The 16,805-nt window shown below is 41.8% G+C and overlaps 1 protein-coding gene across 1 annotated transcript in view; it reads left to right on the top strand.

Moving 5' to 3' along the window:
• Window positions 1-16,805, top strand: part of CDC123 (cell division cycle 123) — a 75,778-nt gene that overhangs the window by 15,042 nt on the left and 43,931 nt on the right. Inside the window, exons 4-5 of the mRNA XM_029910812.1 lie at window positions 1,528-1,623; window positions 3,466-3,572. Of these exons, the coding sequence (XP_029766672.1) occupies window positions 1,528-1,623; window positions 3,466-3,572 (203 nt within the window). The remainder of the gene's footprint in view (window positions 1-1,527; window positions 1,624-3,465; window positions 3,573-16,805) is intronic.

Genomic DNA, 16,805 nt, shown 5'->3' on the forward strand with positions numbered 1-16,805 from the left:
AAAACTAAAAAGTGCGGTAAGTAAAAACTCAGAACATATGAAGCCAAGTACAACTTAAATCATTCCACTTAAGTGGGGATTTTTTTTTAAATGGTTTGGTGGGAAATCGTGTTGGGAGAAGCTAAAAAAGGATAAAATATTCTTGTGGATGTAAGATTTTATTTGCAGTGAGAGGAAGAGAAAGATCTTAGCTTTAACCTAGGTGTTATTTTTAAGATGCATTTTATATAAACATTGATGGAAATAGCATTTTCCAAACACTGCTTACTGTGACATCATTTATTTATTCTTCAGGATGAAAAATCTTTGGCAAATGTCCACAAGTCTTTGATATTCTTTTGAAGGGCAGAGATTTATTCCTTCCTCTGTGCTAGCCACCCACACTAGTAGTGCTTGTAGCATCGTGAAGGATTTTTTTTTTCTATTTTTGGTGTTCTACTATACAGTAAATCACTTATTTTTAAACAAGCATCACATTCTTTTTCAAAGCCAAAGATTCCCAGCACAGTCTATTCTCTTGGTGCAAGTTAACACATATTACAGAAGAGTGTCTTCAAGGCCCCAGCCCCAGCCCTACAAGCTGTTTCCCATCAGGGGGGAGCCACATTGCATGAAGCCCTATTAACTTCAGATGCAGAACAGCTGGGAGATCGGGATCTGGGATTGTGTATATAGATTTGCTCTTCTCTACAGGGATGTTGTCATGTTAAGTGATAAATATTAAAAAGTGCGTATATATATATACACACACACACACACACACACACACACACACACACACACACACATATAATATAATATACACATGCAACATATACACACCTATATATTCCTAATAAATTAAGTTTTAGTTTTGTGAGGTTTTAAGATCTGATGCATATCTTGTTATTTAACTGATTTATTTACTTTTGCACTTATATCAGTTTCAACACTGAAATTAGACCAGTCTGTTTTGTTTATTGTTTCACTTTCTAGCTTTCATACCTTGGCATAATGCTACAATATTTGGGTTGCAAATTTTTCAGGGGAATGTCTAAAGCCTCCCCCACCCCCAAAAAAGACCATTTGTTTGAAATGTCTAAAACCAGCATGAAAATTTCTAATCTTGTCAAATGTTACTTCATTATCATCTATAGTCTTGACTTAACCTACAAGTGTCTCTTTAAAAGTTGCTTATTTGTTTGAGTTGCAGTGTGGCCAGTTCTCATGATTTTATCATCTGTCTTGTGATAATTTTTTTTTTCTAAAGCCCCAGGAATCTGTTTTCATTTAAAAAAAAAAGAAGTAAGTGTCTAGCCCTCATTATTGCAGAGAAAACATGAAAACATGAACTGCAAAGGTTTAAGCACCAGAAAACAAAAACTTATTTAAAATCTCAGGATTTTTGGAGCCTGCCTCATGGTTTTTGAATGGTAATACTGGATTTGCATATGAATCTATTGCAACTGTAATTTACATCCTTAATTATATTTCTAAAGCTAACCTTTTTCCTGATTGAATGTGAATTACCTTCTGTTCTCCATTTAGGCACCAGAATTCCCTGAGTTTGCCCTTAAAGTTCAAGAAGCTATCACTTCCCTCGGGGGCAGCATCTTTCCGAAGCTCAACTGGAGTGCTCCAAGGGTAAGAACACTGATTACATCCTAAATGTTTTAACAGACTTTGTTGTAATCAACTCTTTGATGTATCTGGGACGTGGGAGGAGAGTAACTGCATTGACGGAGGCTGGTGCAGTAGCAGAGTTCTCAGTGGAGTGCTTCTGCAGTACAATTTGGTGCAGTCGAGTTGCACACCCTGATGTAGTACAGCATTGCATCACCCTGGTACTGTTTCATGAGCTGGAATTTATATGGGAAGAGGTACAGTATGCATGTCCTTTCCAAACATTCAGCTGTTCTCTTCATTTGATAGGCACTTATTAGTGGTTTGTAGAGAAAATAAAAATGTCTAGAATCAAGGTCTAAAAGGTATACCGCTTAGCAAGAACTTTAGCTGTACTTTGCCATGACAATTCTGAGATATGTAGCTAATTTAATTGCTTTTCTTTGTCAAAGAAAAGTGTTATGAGATTAAAATACCAGTGAATAGTGTAAGGGTTATTTTAAATGTAATAATCTAAAAAGGTTTTTACTGATAGGCAACAGCCCCTGCTTTGATTATTGTAGTTTCTCCATAATTCACATGCTTCAATATTTTTTGCTTAGAGAAAAATCAGTCTTTATAAAAAAAAAAAAAAAAAAAATTCTTCTCCCCTCCTCTCCATCTCCCCATCACATCTCCCACCCCCCACAAAAAAATAAGAAGAATAAAACCTAGCTGCCTGTTTAAACTTACTGTGTTAGCAGGATATAAAATACGTTCTTCATTCTGTCCTTTTTAGTTTAAAACATGTCTAAAAATTTGACTCTTAATGTTAGCATATCCCAAAGTTCTCCTATCAGATTCCTAAAGGGAGTTTCTGCCCAAAGGACCCAGGAAATTGCTTGGAAATACTGAAGAAAAGACTTGTTCCTATTCTGATTTGCACTGATTTCAGTATATGTCCATGCACAGAACAATAGCTTAATTGAGTCATGTGTTCATGATGAGAAGAGAAACTCCTGCCAAAATCGGTTGTCCATCTTTGTAGTCCTGCTTGTCAACTCATACTTCAAAATGGTGTGCAGTACAGTAACTCCTCACTTAACGTTGTAGTTATGTTCCTGCAAAATGCGACTTTAAGCGAAACGATGTTAAGAGAATCCAATTTCCTCATAAGAATTAATGTAAATGAGGGGGTTAGGTTCCAGGGAAATTTTTTTCACCAGACAAAAGACTATATTTTATTTATTTATATATATATATACACACACACACTCTCTATAAGTTTTAAACAAACAATTTAATACTGGTACACAGTGATGATGATTGTGAAGTTTGGTTGAGGTGGAGGAGTCAGAGGGTGGGATATTTCCCAGGGAATGCCTTACTGCTAAATGATGAGCTAGCAATTGTCTAAGCCCTCAAGGGTTAACTCTCTCACTCAACAAGGCAGCAGGAATGGAGGGAGGGGAGACAACATCGCAGACAGACACACACCATGTGGCAGTGGGGGGAGGGACAGCTGAACTGTGGGCAATTGATAGCCTGCTGGGCAGCTGCTGGGCAGCTGCTGCACAGGGAACTTAGGGGAGCGGGGTGCTGATAGGGGGGCTGCTGGTCCACCCTGGTTCCAAGCCCCCACCAGCTAGCTGCAACGGGCTGCTCTTCCTGCAAGCCGTGGACAAAGCAGGCGGCTGCCAAACGACATTAGAAGGGAGCATTGCACAACTTTAAATGAGCATGTTCCCTAATTGATCAGCAACGTAACAATGAAACAACATTAACTGGGACGACTTTAAGTGAGGAGTTACTGTAGTTGTATGTCAGCTATTGATAAATGCACGTAAAAGTGCATTTCAAATGATATAATTCCTTCTTGTTTAGGATGCCTATTGGATAGCAATGAATAGTTCTCTGAAATGTAAAACCCTCAGTGACATCTTCCTCCTCTTCAAGAGTTCAGACTTCATTACTCGTGACTTCACTCAGCCGTAAGTATAGTTCAGACAGACAGTTTTATTAATCTGATCACATCTAAAGTAATAGTTCCTATAAATAGATCTTCTCTGAAAAGTATCTGTAAAAGGCATCGTGGAGTTTGATTCATTGTGTCTCAGTGACTTCCATACACAACTAAAAAAATTCTTTTTTGTTTTCTAACTGCCAGCTCTGCACAAATTTGGATTCCAGGATGAGAGTGAAACCAGATTTTGTTTCTAGTGATGATGCATGAGAAAAAAGATTCTGTACGCCAGATTATCCCCTCAGCAATACCAGGGCAACCCACCTCACTGCTATACAGGTGTAATGGAATCGTTTACTAAGTTCCAATCAGATAAGAAAGAAATAGACTCTGTCTTACTCTCATTCTTAGCTGTGCTGATTCTGCAGTGTTAATGGGTAAAAAGCAGTAAAATATTATTTATTTATTAAAGTAATGGGTTCTGACCCTGACTACATACAGAGAATGCCTTTGTGGACTAAATGCACTATTGTCAGAGTTGAATTACATTTTAATCAAGATTTTTCTCTCTCAGTTCTTTGTTGCCAGGGGTTTTTATTATTACTTGTCTTCACTGTGGTCCAGCATCACTTTCAGTCACTTCATTTACAGCTTCTAATACTTTTGGGTTCAGTATTTCTTGCTGGGAGGAAACTGAGACCTCTGCTGCTGTGTCACCGCTCCTTTTTTTCTGGAGCTCCTTGATCCCAGTTCCTTTTGTTGCATTTGGACAAATGCTATTGCCTGGAACTGTGTCTTTCTGTGGTCAGAGATGAAATTATAAGAGTACAATGGGATTAGGTGTTTTTTTTTTTTTTCCCCCCAATCTTCTAATTAGGAGGGGACAGTCAGTTGGGTAAGACCATTTAGCATCTGTGACCTCCAGACCTCTAAAACTTATGACTCATCCTAAATGTATTTCTTTGCAATGAAAGTGTTGTGTTTAATGAAGAGACCACTCTTTTTTTCAATTTTTACTTGAAGCTTAATTAGTGTTTAACTCCAGTTGCTGGTGCCCTGCTAAGAATCATCTTGGAAATTCTATTTAATTGTCTAGCTTAAAAAGTACTTCTTTGAAAATCAAGATCAGCAGGGGGAGGGGGAGAAAAACCTTCCATAACTAAACTAAAACCCCAGTTTTATATATTTGGGAGGAAGCTTTATCCAATAGTTGTTGGCTGCTTATTTATTGTGGAGCTTAACAACGGTTTCAGTCCAGTAATGAAGTCAAAGCAGCTCTGCACGTTATAATGTCCATGTGCATTGCCCTATCCTGGAAAATCTAGGGCCAGACTTTTCCATGGATGGAGTATTAAGTTTTGTGCAATATCAGCAGTCATTGCAAACACACAACTCACAACTGTGTAGGCAAAACAGGGAATTTATTTTTATATTATGGTAATGCCCATAACTTGCTAGGCACTGTCCAAACACTGAAAGTCATAGATTTGAAGCTTCTTAAGACCAGAAGGCACCATTGTGATCATTTAGTCTCACCTCCTGCATAACACGTCCCTCAGTTAAAATCCTGGTTCAAGTCCAATAGCTGTCATTGAATTAGACTATTAGAGCCTATTGTCTAGAAAAAAATCCAATCTTCATTTAGATTTTGTGTGATGGAGAATCCACCGGAACCCGTGGTAAGTTGTTCCAATGGTTAATTACCATAACTGTTAAGAATATGCTCCTTATTTCTAACCTGAATCTGTCTAGCTTCAACTTCCAGCCAAGAACATGGGACATGGTCCTTGCTCAGAAGCACTTATACTCTTAAAGGCTAAAAAGATAAAGGGTGGAGGAAAAGGTGATAGCATATATGCAAACTGATCAGGGTGGTGATAGCTAAATTTTAGTGTCTTTGTTTTGATGGGAGGGATTACTCATTGGAATTGAGGTGGGAGATAGGATGGAATTGTGAGAGTAACAGAGGAAATGGCAGAGGGAGAGGAGAACTGTATGGAAATGAGGTTGAACTGAGGAGGAAGGGAGGGAGGTTGGACTAGGGCAGTGGTTCCCAAACTTTAACAGCCCGCGAACCCCTTTCACTAAATTGTGAAATCTCGTGAACCCCCTCCTAAAAATGAATATTTTCAGGGATTTAAGTTTAAATTTCCTAGGGCTCAGGCTGGGATTCGGGCTGCCGACTCCCCCGCTGACGGGGGCAGGGCTCGGGCTGCCAGCCCCAACTGCCTGGCCCCGATCTCCCTGGGGCTCGGGGTGCCAGCCCCCCGCGGAGCGCTGGGGTTTGGGCTGTCAGCTCCCCCGCTGACCACCAGGACTCGGGCTGCCAGCCCCAACTGCCCGGCCCCGCTCTTCCTGGGACTCGGGCGGGGGTTTGGGCTGCCGGCTTCCCCGCTGACAGGGGGCAGGGCTTGGGCTGCCGGCCCCAACTGCCCGGCCCGGCTCTCCCTGGGGCTCGGGCTGCCAACCCCACACAGAGCGCTGGGGTTCCTACTGCCGGCTCCCCGCTGACCGCTGGGACTCGGGCTGCCAGCCCCAACTGCCCGGCCCCGCTCTCCCTGGGGCTTGAGCTGTCAGCCCCCTGCGGAGCGCTGGGGTTCGGGCTGCCGGCTCCCCTGCTGACTGCCGGGACTCAGGCTGCCAGCCCCAACTGCCTGGCCCCGCTCTCCCTGGGACTCGGGGTGTCTGCCCTGCAACCGGGTCCCACCTGCTGTCTCCAATGCCCAGGGTCCTCTGTCCGCCATTAGTGAAATTTTTCTGGCGAACCCCCTGTAACGTTCTGCAAACCCCCAGGGTTCGTGAATCCCAGTTTGGGAACCACTGGACTAGGGGAATGAGCTGGGGCAGGTGAGAAGTTGCAGTAGATAGGACCAAAAGCCAGTAACAATACAGGGAATGAGGAAAAACCTATCCAGAGCCCAAGTTTTCAGAGTCAAGTGAAGATTTCTGGAGGTTGTGACAACTCTTTGACAGCTGCTCTGGCTCCTGCTGTTCAGAGAGGATGGGAGACTGCTTAGCCACATGCCTCAGGCAGGTTCCTCTCCATCCATAAAGAGTTGGAAGACCCCGACTTAACCCATGTGGTGCCTTCTGTTGTAGCTGGCACTGGCTGCTTTGGGGAGTGAGACATGGGTCTGGAAGCTTCCATAGTTTTCCCAACAAGATCCTCCTAGTGACAGTTCCCCAGAGATGAGGGAAGGAGGCTGCCAAGCCTACTGAGCACGTGCATTGTTGCCCATCGGGTGTGCAGATCTTGCAGGTGCAATTTATGTGTTATCCTTGGAAATTTCGGCCACTTAAAATTTGCTGCTACTTGTTTATTTATAAGTCTTGGGAAAATGTACCCAGGAATTACTAGCAGGAGGACTAAATCTACTAGCTAGAGGTAGGAAATGCAAGGGTCGGGGTAGCTCCACTAGCAGAGTCCAGGGCTTGTGCCTTCATGAGAAGCACAGCTGCTGGGGAGAGGTAGGATGCTGGGATTTCTACTAGGATGTTGTCCTTAAAGGCCCTAGGCAGAGTCAGTCTTTAGTATGAGCGTCCAGCTAGTACATATTTTATCTTTTTTTATAAATATGAAGCTTCACGCCTCTGAAATTGTTGGAAGAAGTCATCTCCCCCACACAGATCCTACTGGCCGAGTTTCTGCTATTCTACCCTTCAGTCTTCTGCAGTGTGGGAGTGGAAATGAGCAAATAAGTCTCTCCTTCTCTACTCCCTACCTAGCCTCTATTTCCAAGGTCTTCCTAGGGGTCACATTGGGAAAACAAAAATTGTGGTGTGGTTTCTAAAGCGCACCAGTGAAACTGATGCGATCCTTGTTAATTTGACATTGCTGCTGTTTGACAAAATTTTAATTAGCTGCAGAGACACGAGCTATCGGTAGTCTCGGGAAGACAACACTGCGTTGTGTGTGTGTAATACTAGCTTGTAAACTCCTCATGCAGGCCACGTTCTTTATTCTGTAAACCACCCAGTTGTACTGTGTGTGAATGAAATGTTATGTCTGTCTTGCCTTTATGTATTGCTGTAGCACACAAATGCGTTGTTGTATAATTTGTATTAAAATAGCACCAGACGTTCCAATCAAGGGTTGGGACCTAGGTTGCCATAAAACACATTGGGCTATGATGGTGCTGTGATGCACCTCTTATCAGCATTAATGCATCATCACACCTTTGAATTGGACTAGTCTTAGAGCCTTATCTCATTATAAAAGGATTTGTGGCCTGTTTTCACTGAAGTGTGCCATAACTTGAAACACTTTACTTGAAACACTTTTTCAAATTAAATTACAAAAATCTCTTTTTTGCCAAGCCTGAGTGGACTTGGGTGAGACATATTTTAGTCATGGAGCATCAAGAGTACTCAAATGAAAAATTCTATGGACCTGGCAGTAAGGTTGAAAAGTTCATAGAGAGGATATAAATAAATGTAAACAACTGGATCCTATTAGAGAAGAAATTGAACAATAATGCAATTCAGTGAAAACCTGCACTATTCTCTTATTTTACAGCAAACCAGATGCTTCATGTAGAGTAGTTTTTCTAGCTTTTTCCTGTGATTGGATTTTTCTCAGTTCACTCCTGTGTTGGACACCTCCGTATTTCTTTTCTAGTAATGCTTCTCTGTCTGTTAAGTTTGGCTATTTAATTTTAGTCTTGTTCTATTGTATTTTAAAATGGTGCCATGCCTTGGTAGGTGAGACGACAGTATATCAAGAGGGTTTAATAATCCAACGGAGGGTTTGCTTCTATCACCACTATGCAAATGCACACGTTGACCTTTTAGTGCCAATCCCAGTGAGGCTGATGGAAAATGCTTTGGCCAAAGTAAACAGAAGTCACTTATGAGCCCAGGGGCTTCTTCATCGTTATTCACTATGCAGGGGATATATGTTGGCTTTGCTTTTTCCCTTAGCTCAAGGATAGACATTTAACTGTTCTTAGTAAGGACTTCATTTTAGACTCTCTGTCCAGTTTGGATTTGATGGTCTCAGCCTTCTTGTATGATGACTCCAAGTTCTGGATGCTAGTTAATGGGATTGTGTCCCCTATTTTCTCGTTGTATAAAGATGCCCAGCAAGAGACCTTGGGCTTCTGGGCAAATTGTGGTATAGGTAATTACAATCTGATCTAAAGACTGATCTGTTTTCAGTTGGGGAAAAGTTACACTTCATTTTCCCTCCTAAAAGCTATTTTGTAATGTTAGTGTAAAATACTGTGGTAGTTTTTGCAAGAGCAGGCTTTAGTTTGGTAATAGGGTGAATTATTGCATAGAGATGTAGAAAATACGGGCAACTTTAGCCTGGGCAATTTCTGTTGATTTTGAGTGAGAGTTGTACCTAATTAGGGGCAAAATTCATCACACCTTAATCTGTAAAGCATTTTGGCCTCCTCCTAGATGAACTGTTGTAAATAAAAGGTAGTTGAATAAAACATCCTGCTTTTAATCCAGTCCGTTCATAGCATTCCTGAACTGCTAAATTATTCATATGAACATAGGCAGTGAAACAGGCTAAATGATTAGACTTGCTGAATCACAAGGTTGTCTCTATTAATTACGCTATTGATTAAATGCTAGCGCCATAGACCTTGGCAAGCAAAAATTAGAAATGCAACTAGCATATGGAAGTAAAATGCTGAACAGGTGAAAACTGGAGACATTGTGTGTCCTCTCACTTGGATGGGCTTGTAAAAAAAGAGAGAGAAATAGATTTGATTGTATTTAGTGGGATGAAAAAACTTCTGCTCAGACATAAAATAACAGCCAAAAAACTTTTTATTATACATTTCTTTATATTTTGTTACCTTTGTGCTCCTGAACTGTCCAACTAGTAAAAGAAGCTCTGTTGTTTGGGAGGTAGTGTGACACTGAACGGGCTATTGGTAGACCTGGTTTCTTATCCCAGCTCTGCCCATGACCTGCTTTGTGACCAAGGGCAAATCACCTCATTTCTCTGTGCCTCTTTCCCCTCCCACCCTCTGCGTGTCTTGTTTGTTTATACCAAGCTGATTAGGTCAGGGTGGGATTGTATTTGTGCAGTCTCTAGCACAATGGAGTCCCAATTTAAGTGCTACTGTAGTACAGATCATAAATAATATACAATCTGATTAGTCAGAGCATCTTGAATATGACTGGCTGTACTTCCAATGTTTAAATGTTTGGCTTCTGACATGAAGTTGGCACTTCAATCACTTTAAAATTCTTAGATATAAGAACTTCCCTCATGGAACAGTAATAGAGTAACAAGGACTTGAACACAGCACACTGATTACAGTGCAGTCAGTGTTGTCTCTCTTTCATGTAAGCATTGTATTTTACCTAACTGATTTAACAGAAAACAGATTATTCAGGGTTTGGTGTGTGGTGTGAGCCTTAAGCCAGTTTTTTTTTTTAAATAACCTAATGTAGTGCATAGGCAGTAAGAACTCCCCCATTTTAATTGGATTCTGTATCAAGCTGAAAACCTTGTCCCTCCTGTAAACAAAACTTTCTTGTTTTGTTTCTATCTGCCTTTCACTAAATGATTTTAGTATATAGTGGGATTACCTCTGAGACCTTTTCCACTTGGCTTATCCAGAACACCTTGTCCAGTTCTGAAAGAACAATTTATCCAGTTCTCTGGGATCCAAAAAACTCAGTTAAACTCCAGATTTCATCACTGAGATTCCTTTATTTGGCTTACAGCAAGCTATGCTGTGTTGATCAGACTCAAGCATAGGAGTGGGTATAGGGCATACCACACATCCAAAGTTATACAGAAAACCTTTTCCTTTATATACATTTACACATTGCATTGCATTTACCATACATTGCATCATACATTTTGGATTGGATTGGTTACCTTGTAGGAACCAATCCCTGTGCAGGATGCTGTGTCCAGGTGTTGTCCACAGTTGACCTACTCCTTACCTCATCTCTACATTCCTAATTTATCTTGTATCAAAGGGGTAGCCGTGTTAGTCTGGATCTGTAAAAGCAGCAAAGAATCCTGTGGCATCTTATAGGAGCATGAGCTTTCGTGGGTGAATACCACGAAACATGCATTCGAAGAAATGGGCATTCACCCATGAAAGCTCATGCTCCTATACGTCTGTTAGTCTATAAGGTGCCACAGGACTCTTTGCTGCTAATTTATCTTGTCAATTGTTAGTAAATGGTTGTTCCCCCTCTTATCTTAGCTGGCTCACATTCTTTTCCCCCCACCTACTGATCTATTTACTTACCGTATTTAGCACAAATGTTCTGTTTTCATCCTAATGATATGTTTACCTCTCTAATTCTATCTTCCAACAAATGAGGCCTCCCTTCATATGTTAATTACTCATGTCAGACCTCTAGTAGGCATCCTTCAGTCTTGATAAACCATGGATATGTGCCCCTGAGAGAGAGAGAATTTATTCAATTATTTTATGGCAGCCGTGGCTGAAGAGACCCACTCGAGAGAGACAATCTGTTGCATCTGTCACATTTAAAGGTGGTGTTTCAACCCTTTGGGCTCTTTCTTCTGCAAGCTCTTTTCTCCTCTGCCAAGCTGGACTGCTTTCTCTCGTAACTCTTGTCCACACTGCCCTTCTGTCGGTGGTGCTGGTGCGCATCCTCACCAAGAGTGCTTCCATCGACTTAAGAGGGAAAGTGTAGGGGGCTGAGCGCCAGGGCTCTCCGCTCCACGCACAGTTCCCCACCAGGAACGGAGCAGCCACACCGGGCTTCTCGGCTCCCTGCTTTACGTCAGCCTAACACTGTAGTGTAGATCAAGCCTCAAATTTCATATGATACACTTGAATTAGGTTAACCTACCACCTGTATTAGCAGACCTTTGTTAAGCTCTTGTTTCCAAAGGCTGTGGTCCTGAGTGTGATCTTCCCAGTTATCCACATCCATGTCCATTTCAGTGAGGTCTCGCTTGCAGGCATCCTTGAAATGCAATTTTGGGTGTCCTTTGGGTCTTTTTCCAGATGCCAGTTTGCCATAGAGGATGTCCTTTGAGATGTTCCCATCATCCATTCAGTGCACATGTCCAAGCCAGCAAAGGCATCTTTGTTTGAGGAATGTTTGCATGCTGGATATACTGGCCCACTTGAGCACCTCAGTGTTGGTGACTCTGTCCCCTGCAGGAGATCCCAAAGATTCGATGAAGACAATGCATATGAAAGCTGTTAAGTCTCTTTTTTCCTGATGAGAGTATAAGGTCCATGCCTCATTCCTGTACAAAAGTGTGCTGATAACACAGCAGCCTCTTGCTGCATGTACTGCTAATACAGGTGGTAGGTTAACCTAACTCAAGTGTACCATATGCAATTTGAGGCTTCGTCTACGCTACAGCATTAGGTTGACGTAAGGCAGGGAGCCAAGAAGCCCAGTGTGGCTGCCCTGTTCCCGGCGTGGAGCTGAGAGCCCAGGCTCTCAGCCCCCCACATGTCCCCTCTTAAGTCGATGGAAGCACTCTTGGTGAGGACACGTACCACCAGCAGAAGAAGGGCAGTGTGGACATGAACCACTGCAGTAATTGCTGAGGTGGTTGTAAGTCAACCTTACATAGGCTGTCTGATGTTTATAGTGTAGGCATGCCCTTAGACATTTGGAGATATCTTTTGGTTCGGTTTTCCATCATTTCTGTAAACTTAAAAGAATGTTTGGTGCAAGGCCCTTTTTGAGTGGCCTATGAACCACCTCCTCCAACTTGCCTCAAGTGTTAAAGTAAAAATCTCTAACAATTAAATCCAAGGGTAGAGAAAAAGGGCCTGATCGAAAAGCCTTTTCAAGTCAGCGGGAAGACTTGTGTTCAGGCTTTGGATCAGACTGTAAGGCTGTAGTATTCTTCAGGTACAAAATAACGGTTACAATTTTCATTACAACTTTGCTGGTTTGTTTTATTATCCACAAGAGTAATTACAGTGATTTGCAAATCAATTCATGGCTCCTTTAGTGTGATGTATACTGCAGGCATTGTAAATCCTGGTAAATCACTTCACTCCTTTTTATGGGCAAAGGGTGAGTGGAATTAAACAGCATATATCTGCTCAATGCAGTGATGTGTTTTAGCAAGTATGTGCCAGTGGGGATTCGTATACTTGTGAAATATACCAAAAGGGATCTTTCTCCTGTTTACCTGTAAATAAGATTTCAATAAATAAAATGGAGACCAACCATATTTCACGAATGCGCTATAAGCTGTGGGGGTTAGGTCTTTCAGCCCCTGCTAGTGTCTGAAACATAAGTTCTGACACAGTTTCAGAAATAGGATCCCTGGCATCTCTTAATGGTGCATGTGTGCAAATTATTTGCTGCTGTTCCCAGTGCTTTTAAACCTTAACAGTGTTTAGGTTAGAGGAACTCTGCTCAGCCTCTTGCTTCCAGTGTTCAAGGAAAGCCTCATCTGTCACAGATCAGTAACTGGATGGCTTTGGCTCTGCCTGTTAACACTCAGTACCACAATAAGTTTGGTATAAAATAGGCAGTGCTAACACTTAATAGAATGAATACATTCAAGATGGTCTTCAGGGCTAGCGGTGCATTATCTTGTGGGAAACATCCATGGCAATTTCCAGCAGGAGAGAGAAGGATTCATAGATTATTATTTAAAAAAAAAAAAAATTTCACTTTAGCTTTGACTGGACTCAGTTGTGTTTCATTCTGAACATAGAATGTCCATACTGGGTCAGACCAATGGTCCATGTAGCTCGGTATCCCGTCTTCTGTCCGTGGCCGACGCCAGATGCTTCAGAGGGAATGAACAGAACAGGGAACTTATCAAGTGATCCAGCCCCTGTTGTTCACTCCCAGCTTCTGGCAGTTAGAGGCTTAGTACAGTGGCTCTCAACCTTTCCAGACTACTGTACCCCTTTCAGGAGTCTGATTTGTCTTGCGTACCCCAAGTTTCACCTCACTTAAAAACTACTTGCTTACAAAATCAGACACAAAAATACAGAAGTGTCACAGCACACTATTGCTGAAAAATTGCTTACTTTCTCACTTTTACAATGTAATTATAAAATAAATAATTTGGAATATAAATATTGTACTTACGTTTCAGTTTATAGTATATAGAGCAGTATAAACAAGTCATTATCTGTATGAAATTTTAGTTTGTACTGACTTTGTTAGTGCTTTTTATGTAGCCTGGTGAAATACTAGGCAAATCTCTAGATGAATTGATGTACCCTCTGGAAGATGTCTGCATACCCCAAGGAGTACATGTACCCCGTTAAGAACCACTGGCTCAGTACACGCAGAGCATGAGGTTGCATCACTGACCATCTTGACTAATCGTCTTTGATGGACCTACCCTCCATTAACTTATCTAATTCTTTTTTGAACCCCATTATAGTTTTGGCCTTCACAGTGTGCCCTGGCAACAAGTTACACAGGTTGATTGTGCATTGTGTGAAGTGAACTTCCTTTTGTTTGCTTTAAACCTGCTGCCTATTAATTTAATCAGGTGACCCCTGTTTCTAGTGTTATGGGAAGGGGTAAACAACACTTCCTTATTCACTTTTCTCCACACCTTTCATGATTTTATAGACCTCTACCCTATCCCCCCCTTACCTTACTTGTCTCTTTTCCAAGCTGAACAGCATCAGTTTCCTTAATCTCTCCTCATATGGAAGCTGTTCCATCCCACTACTCATTTTCGTTGCCCTTCTCTGCACCTTTTCCAATTCTAATATATCTTTTTTGATATGGGGCGACCAGAACTGCATGCAATGTTCAAGGTGTGGCTCAGCAGACACTCCTGATCATTTTGACACTGTGTCCTAGTTGCATTCTGTTGTCTATCAGGCATTTTGCTGGTTTGCTGAACTTGGTACCTGTATTCAAGGCAGCCTACAGGTGCTGAAGGTGGGATGCAAGGTTTTTAATTCCTGCCTTAAAGGGAGAGGAGCAGTAACATCTCTTAGTCTCTGCCAAAGGCACCAGAGGGGCACTTAAACTTGATCCATTTTAGGACTATTCTTGCCAACTTGCCAGGTCCCCAAGGACTGCACCAAACTGGCATAGAAAGGAGCAGCTTGCAGATACCCTCATTTCAAATATTCACATATGCAGTGGAAGGGAGCACTGATCATAGTATGCAAGATGAGGGAAGTCAGTATCTCGTGTGCTGTAGTACATATTAAAACATATACTCACTGGGTTTTCTCCATGGTAGCAGCCCACAGCAGGCATTATGGGGTACTTGTATTCTCATATCTCGACGACTGGCTCATGGTGGTGTGATCCAGATGAGAAGCTCAGATCTCAATCTCTATGTTGCTGGGCCTCCTTTCTTCTATAAGGGTCAGTATCAATACCAAAAAGTCAACTTTAAACCCTACACAATGCCTAGACTTCATAGGGGCCACCATCAACTCAATCACGGCCCAAGTCTACCTACCACAAGACAGGTTCCAGACTCTGCAAGAGCTCATAACTCATGTAGTCAACAATCCTTCAGTCCCAGCCAGGACTTGCCTCTCCCTCCTGAATCACATGGCCTCGTGCATGTACATCACTGCCTTCGCTCTTCTTCATCTTCGCTGCCTCCAGAGAAGGCTCCAGAAAGTTTACTCGCCTATTCATCACACCATGGGCATGAGGCTCACAGTTCCTCCCCAAGGTAATCTTATCCCTTCACTGGTGGAGAGAACCTCATCAAGTCTGCATAGGGGCTCCACTTCCTGCCCTGCTTCCCCAAGGCGGTAGATCTGTTGATTTGTGGTGGAGAAGGAATTGGAGATGTGGTTGGTCCGCCCCGCCCTTTGTCACTGCAGATTAAACCCTGAGACGAGTCAGGATGCGTGCGCGGACCAACGGACATTACCTTTAAATTCTCCAGTTCTAGACACATGGTACACATGTGTAAACCCTCAGTGGAAAGCAGATAGGGGCCACACATCTTGAAGAACCTCCACTTACAGATAAGTAACCTCCTCTTACTTACTTAATCTGTACTGAATTTGGATAAGTCTTGTCACTTTTGGGAGGGCACTCAGTTGTTACCCTTTTAACCAGCTTGTCCTCACGGTTGAGCTGTTCACCGAATGGTAGGCATTTTACTAACAGCTCATATGAGATTGGGAGCTCTACTTTTAGAAAGAGGATATACTTTTGTTATCATTCCTTTGAAAGTTACAGGATTTATTGTAGTGTTCATAATTACTCTGGTGAAAATATAGAGATTACACAATAGTTGGCATTGGGATAACTGCTTCTATTCTTACTGGCTAATGAACGAAGGAATAAGAGACTAACTCACAAGAGAAAAAGCTTTGGTGTCTGCCTACAGATATCTAATGTGTGTGAATAACATGGGAGCAGGGATATTTGGGGTTTTTGTTTGTTTCTGTCTTTTAAGATCTGTTCTTCTAAATGCATTATTTATTGTTGTTGACTCAGAAAGATGCCATGCTCTGGTATAGGCAGTGGCAAGTTAAACTACTTTGCTTCTCCCATTGATGGAAAGGAAAAGTAGATCCACTGTTGCTGTAAGAATCATGGTGATATTGCTTGGTTCACTGAAGGGTGCATTGCTTTAGGAAGTTACCAGAGAAAGGTACTTGGAGACATTTGCTCCAAGCAATGTAATGAAACTAGAACATCAAAGTGCGTGCTATTTCTGTGTCAGTGCAGTTATGCCAGGATAACTATTTAAGAGGAAGGCAAAGTGTAGTTATCGCAGGCAAATAATATCTTGGCAATGAAGAAGTACTTTGAAGGGACACCATCAATATAAGAGTCATACATGATAAACAAATGCATTTCTCTGCAACTAATAAATTCTTAAATCATTAAGAGTACTTGTCACTTTTTTTGTACTGTTTATCTTTTTGCATTTCTCTCAGCGTGGTCAATGAAAATCCAAGAAAGTCAGTTTTACTTTGAGGTTCTTAGTGCTACAGTGTTGATGTTCCAACCATTTCTGGGGAAATATCCATTGTTAAAAAGCACTGGTTTGGATGAGAATGTTGTGTGTGGTTGTAGAAACCATTCTATTGGTTGAAGGTTGCTCTGACACAGTTTAACTTTGACTCAAATCTAACTTGATAGTGTCTCCTTTTTAAAATAATTTTCTCCCTTTTCTCTAACCTGTGTTAAGTTAACTTCTCTATGAAGTTCATGCCCAAGCAAGGCTTCTCCTTAATATACAGTAAAAGAAATGGGTGATAGGTGATCTCTGTGGGTCATTTGAGTAACTGTCCGGGTGTGCCAAGGAAGAGGCATTTGCCAATGGCATACCCATACTTGTTGTTTACTTCTAGAGTTAAAATCTCTTAGA

The sequence above is a fragment of the Terrapene carolina genome, unplaced genomic scaffold (genome assembly GCF_002925995.2).
Source record: "Terrapene carolina triunguis isolate 2854851 unplaced genomic scaffold, T_m_triunguis-2.0 Scaffold68, whole genome shotgun sequence".
Classification (NCBI taxonomy): Eukaryota; Metazoa; Chordata; order Testudines; family Emydidae; genus Terrapene; species Terrapene triunguis.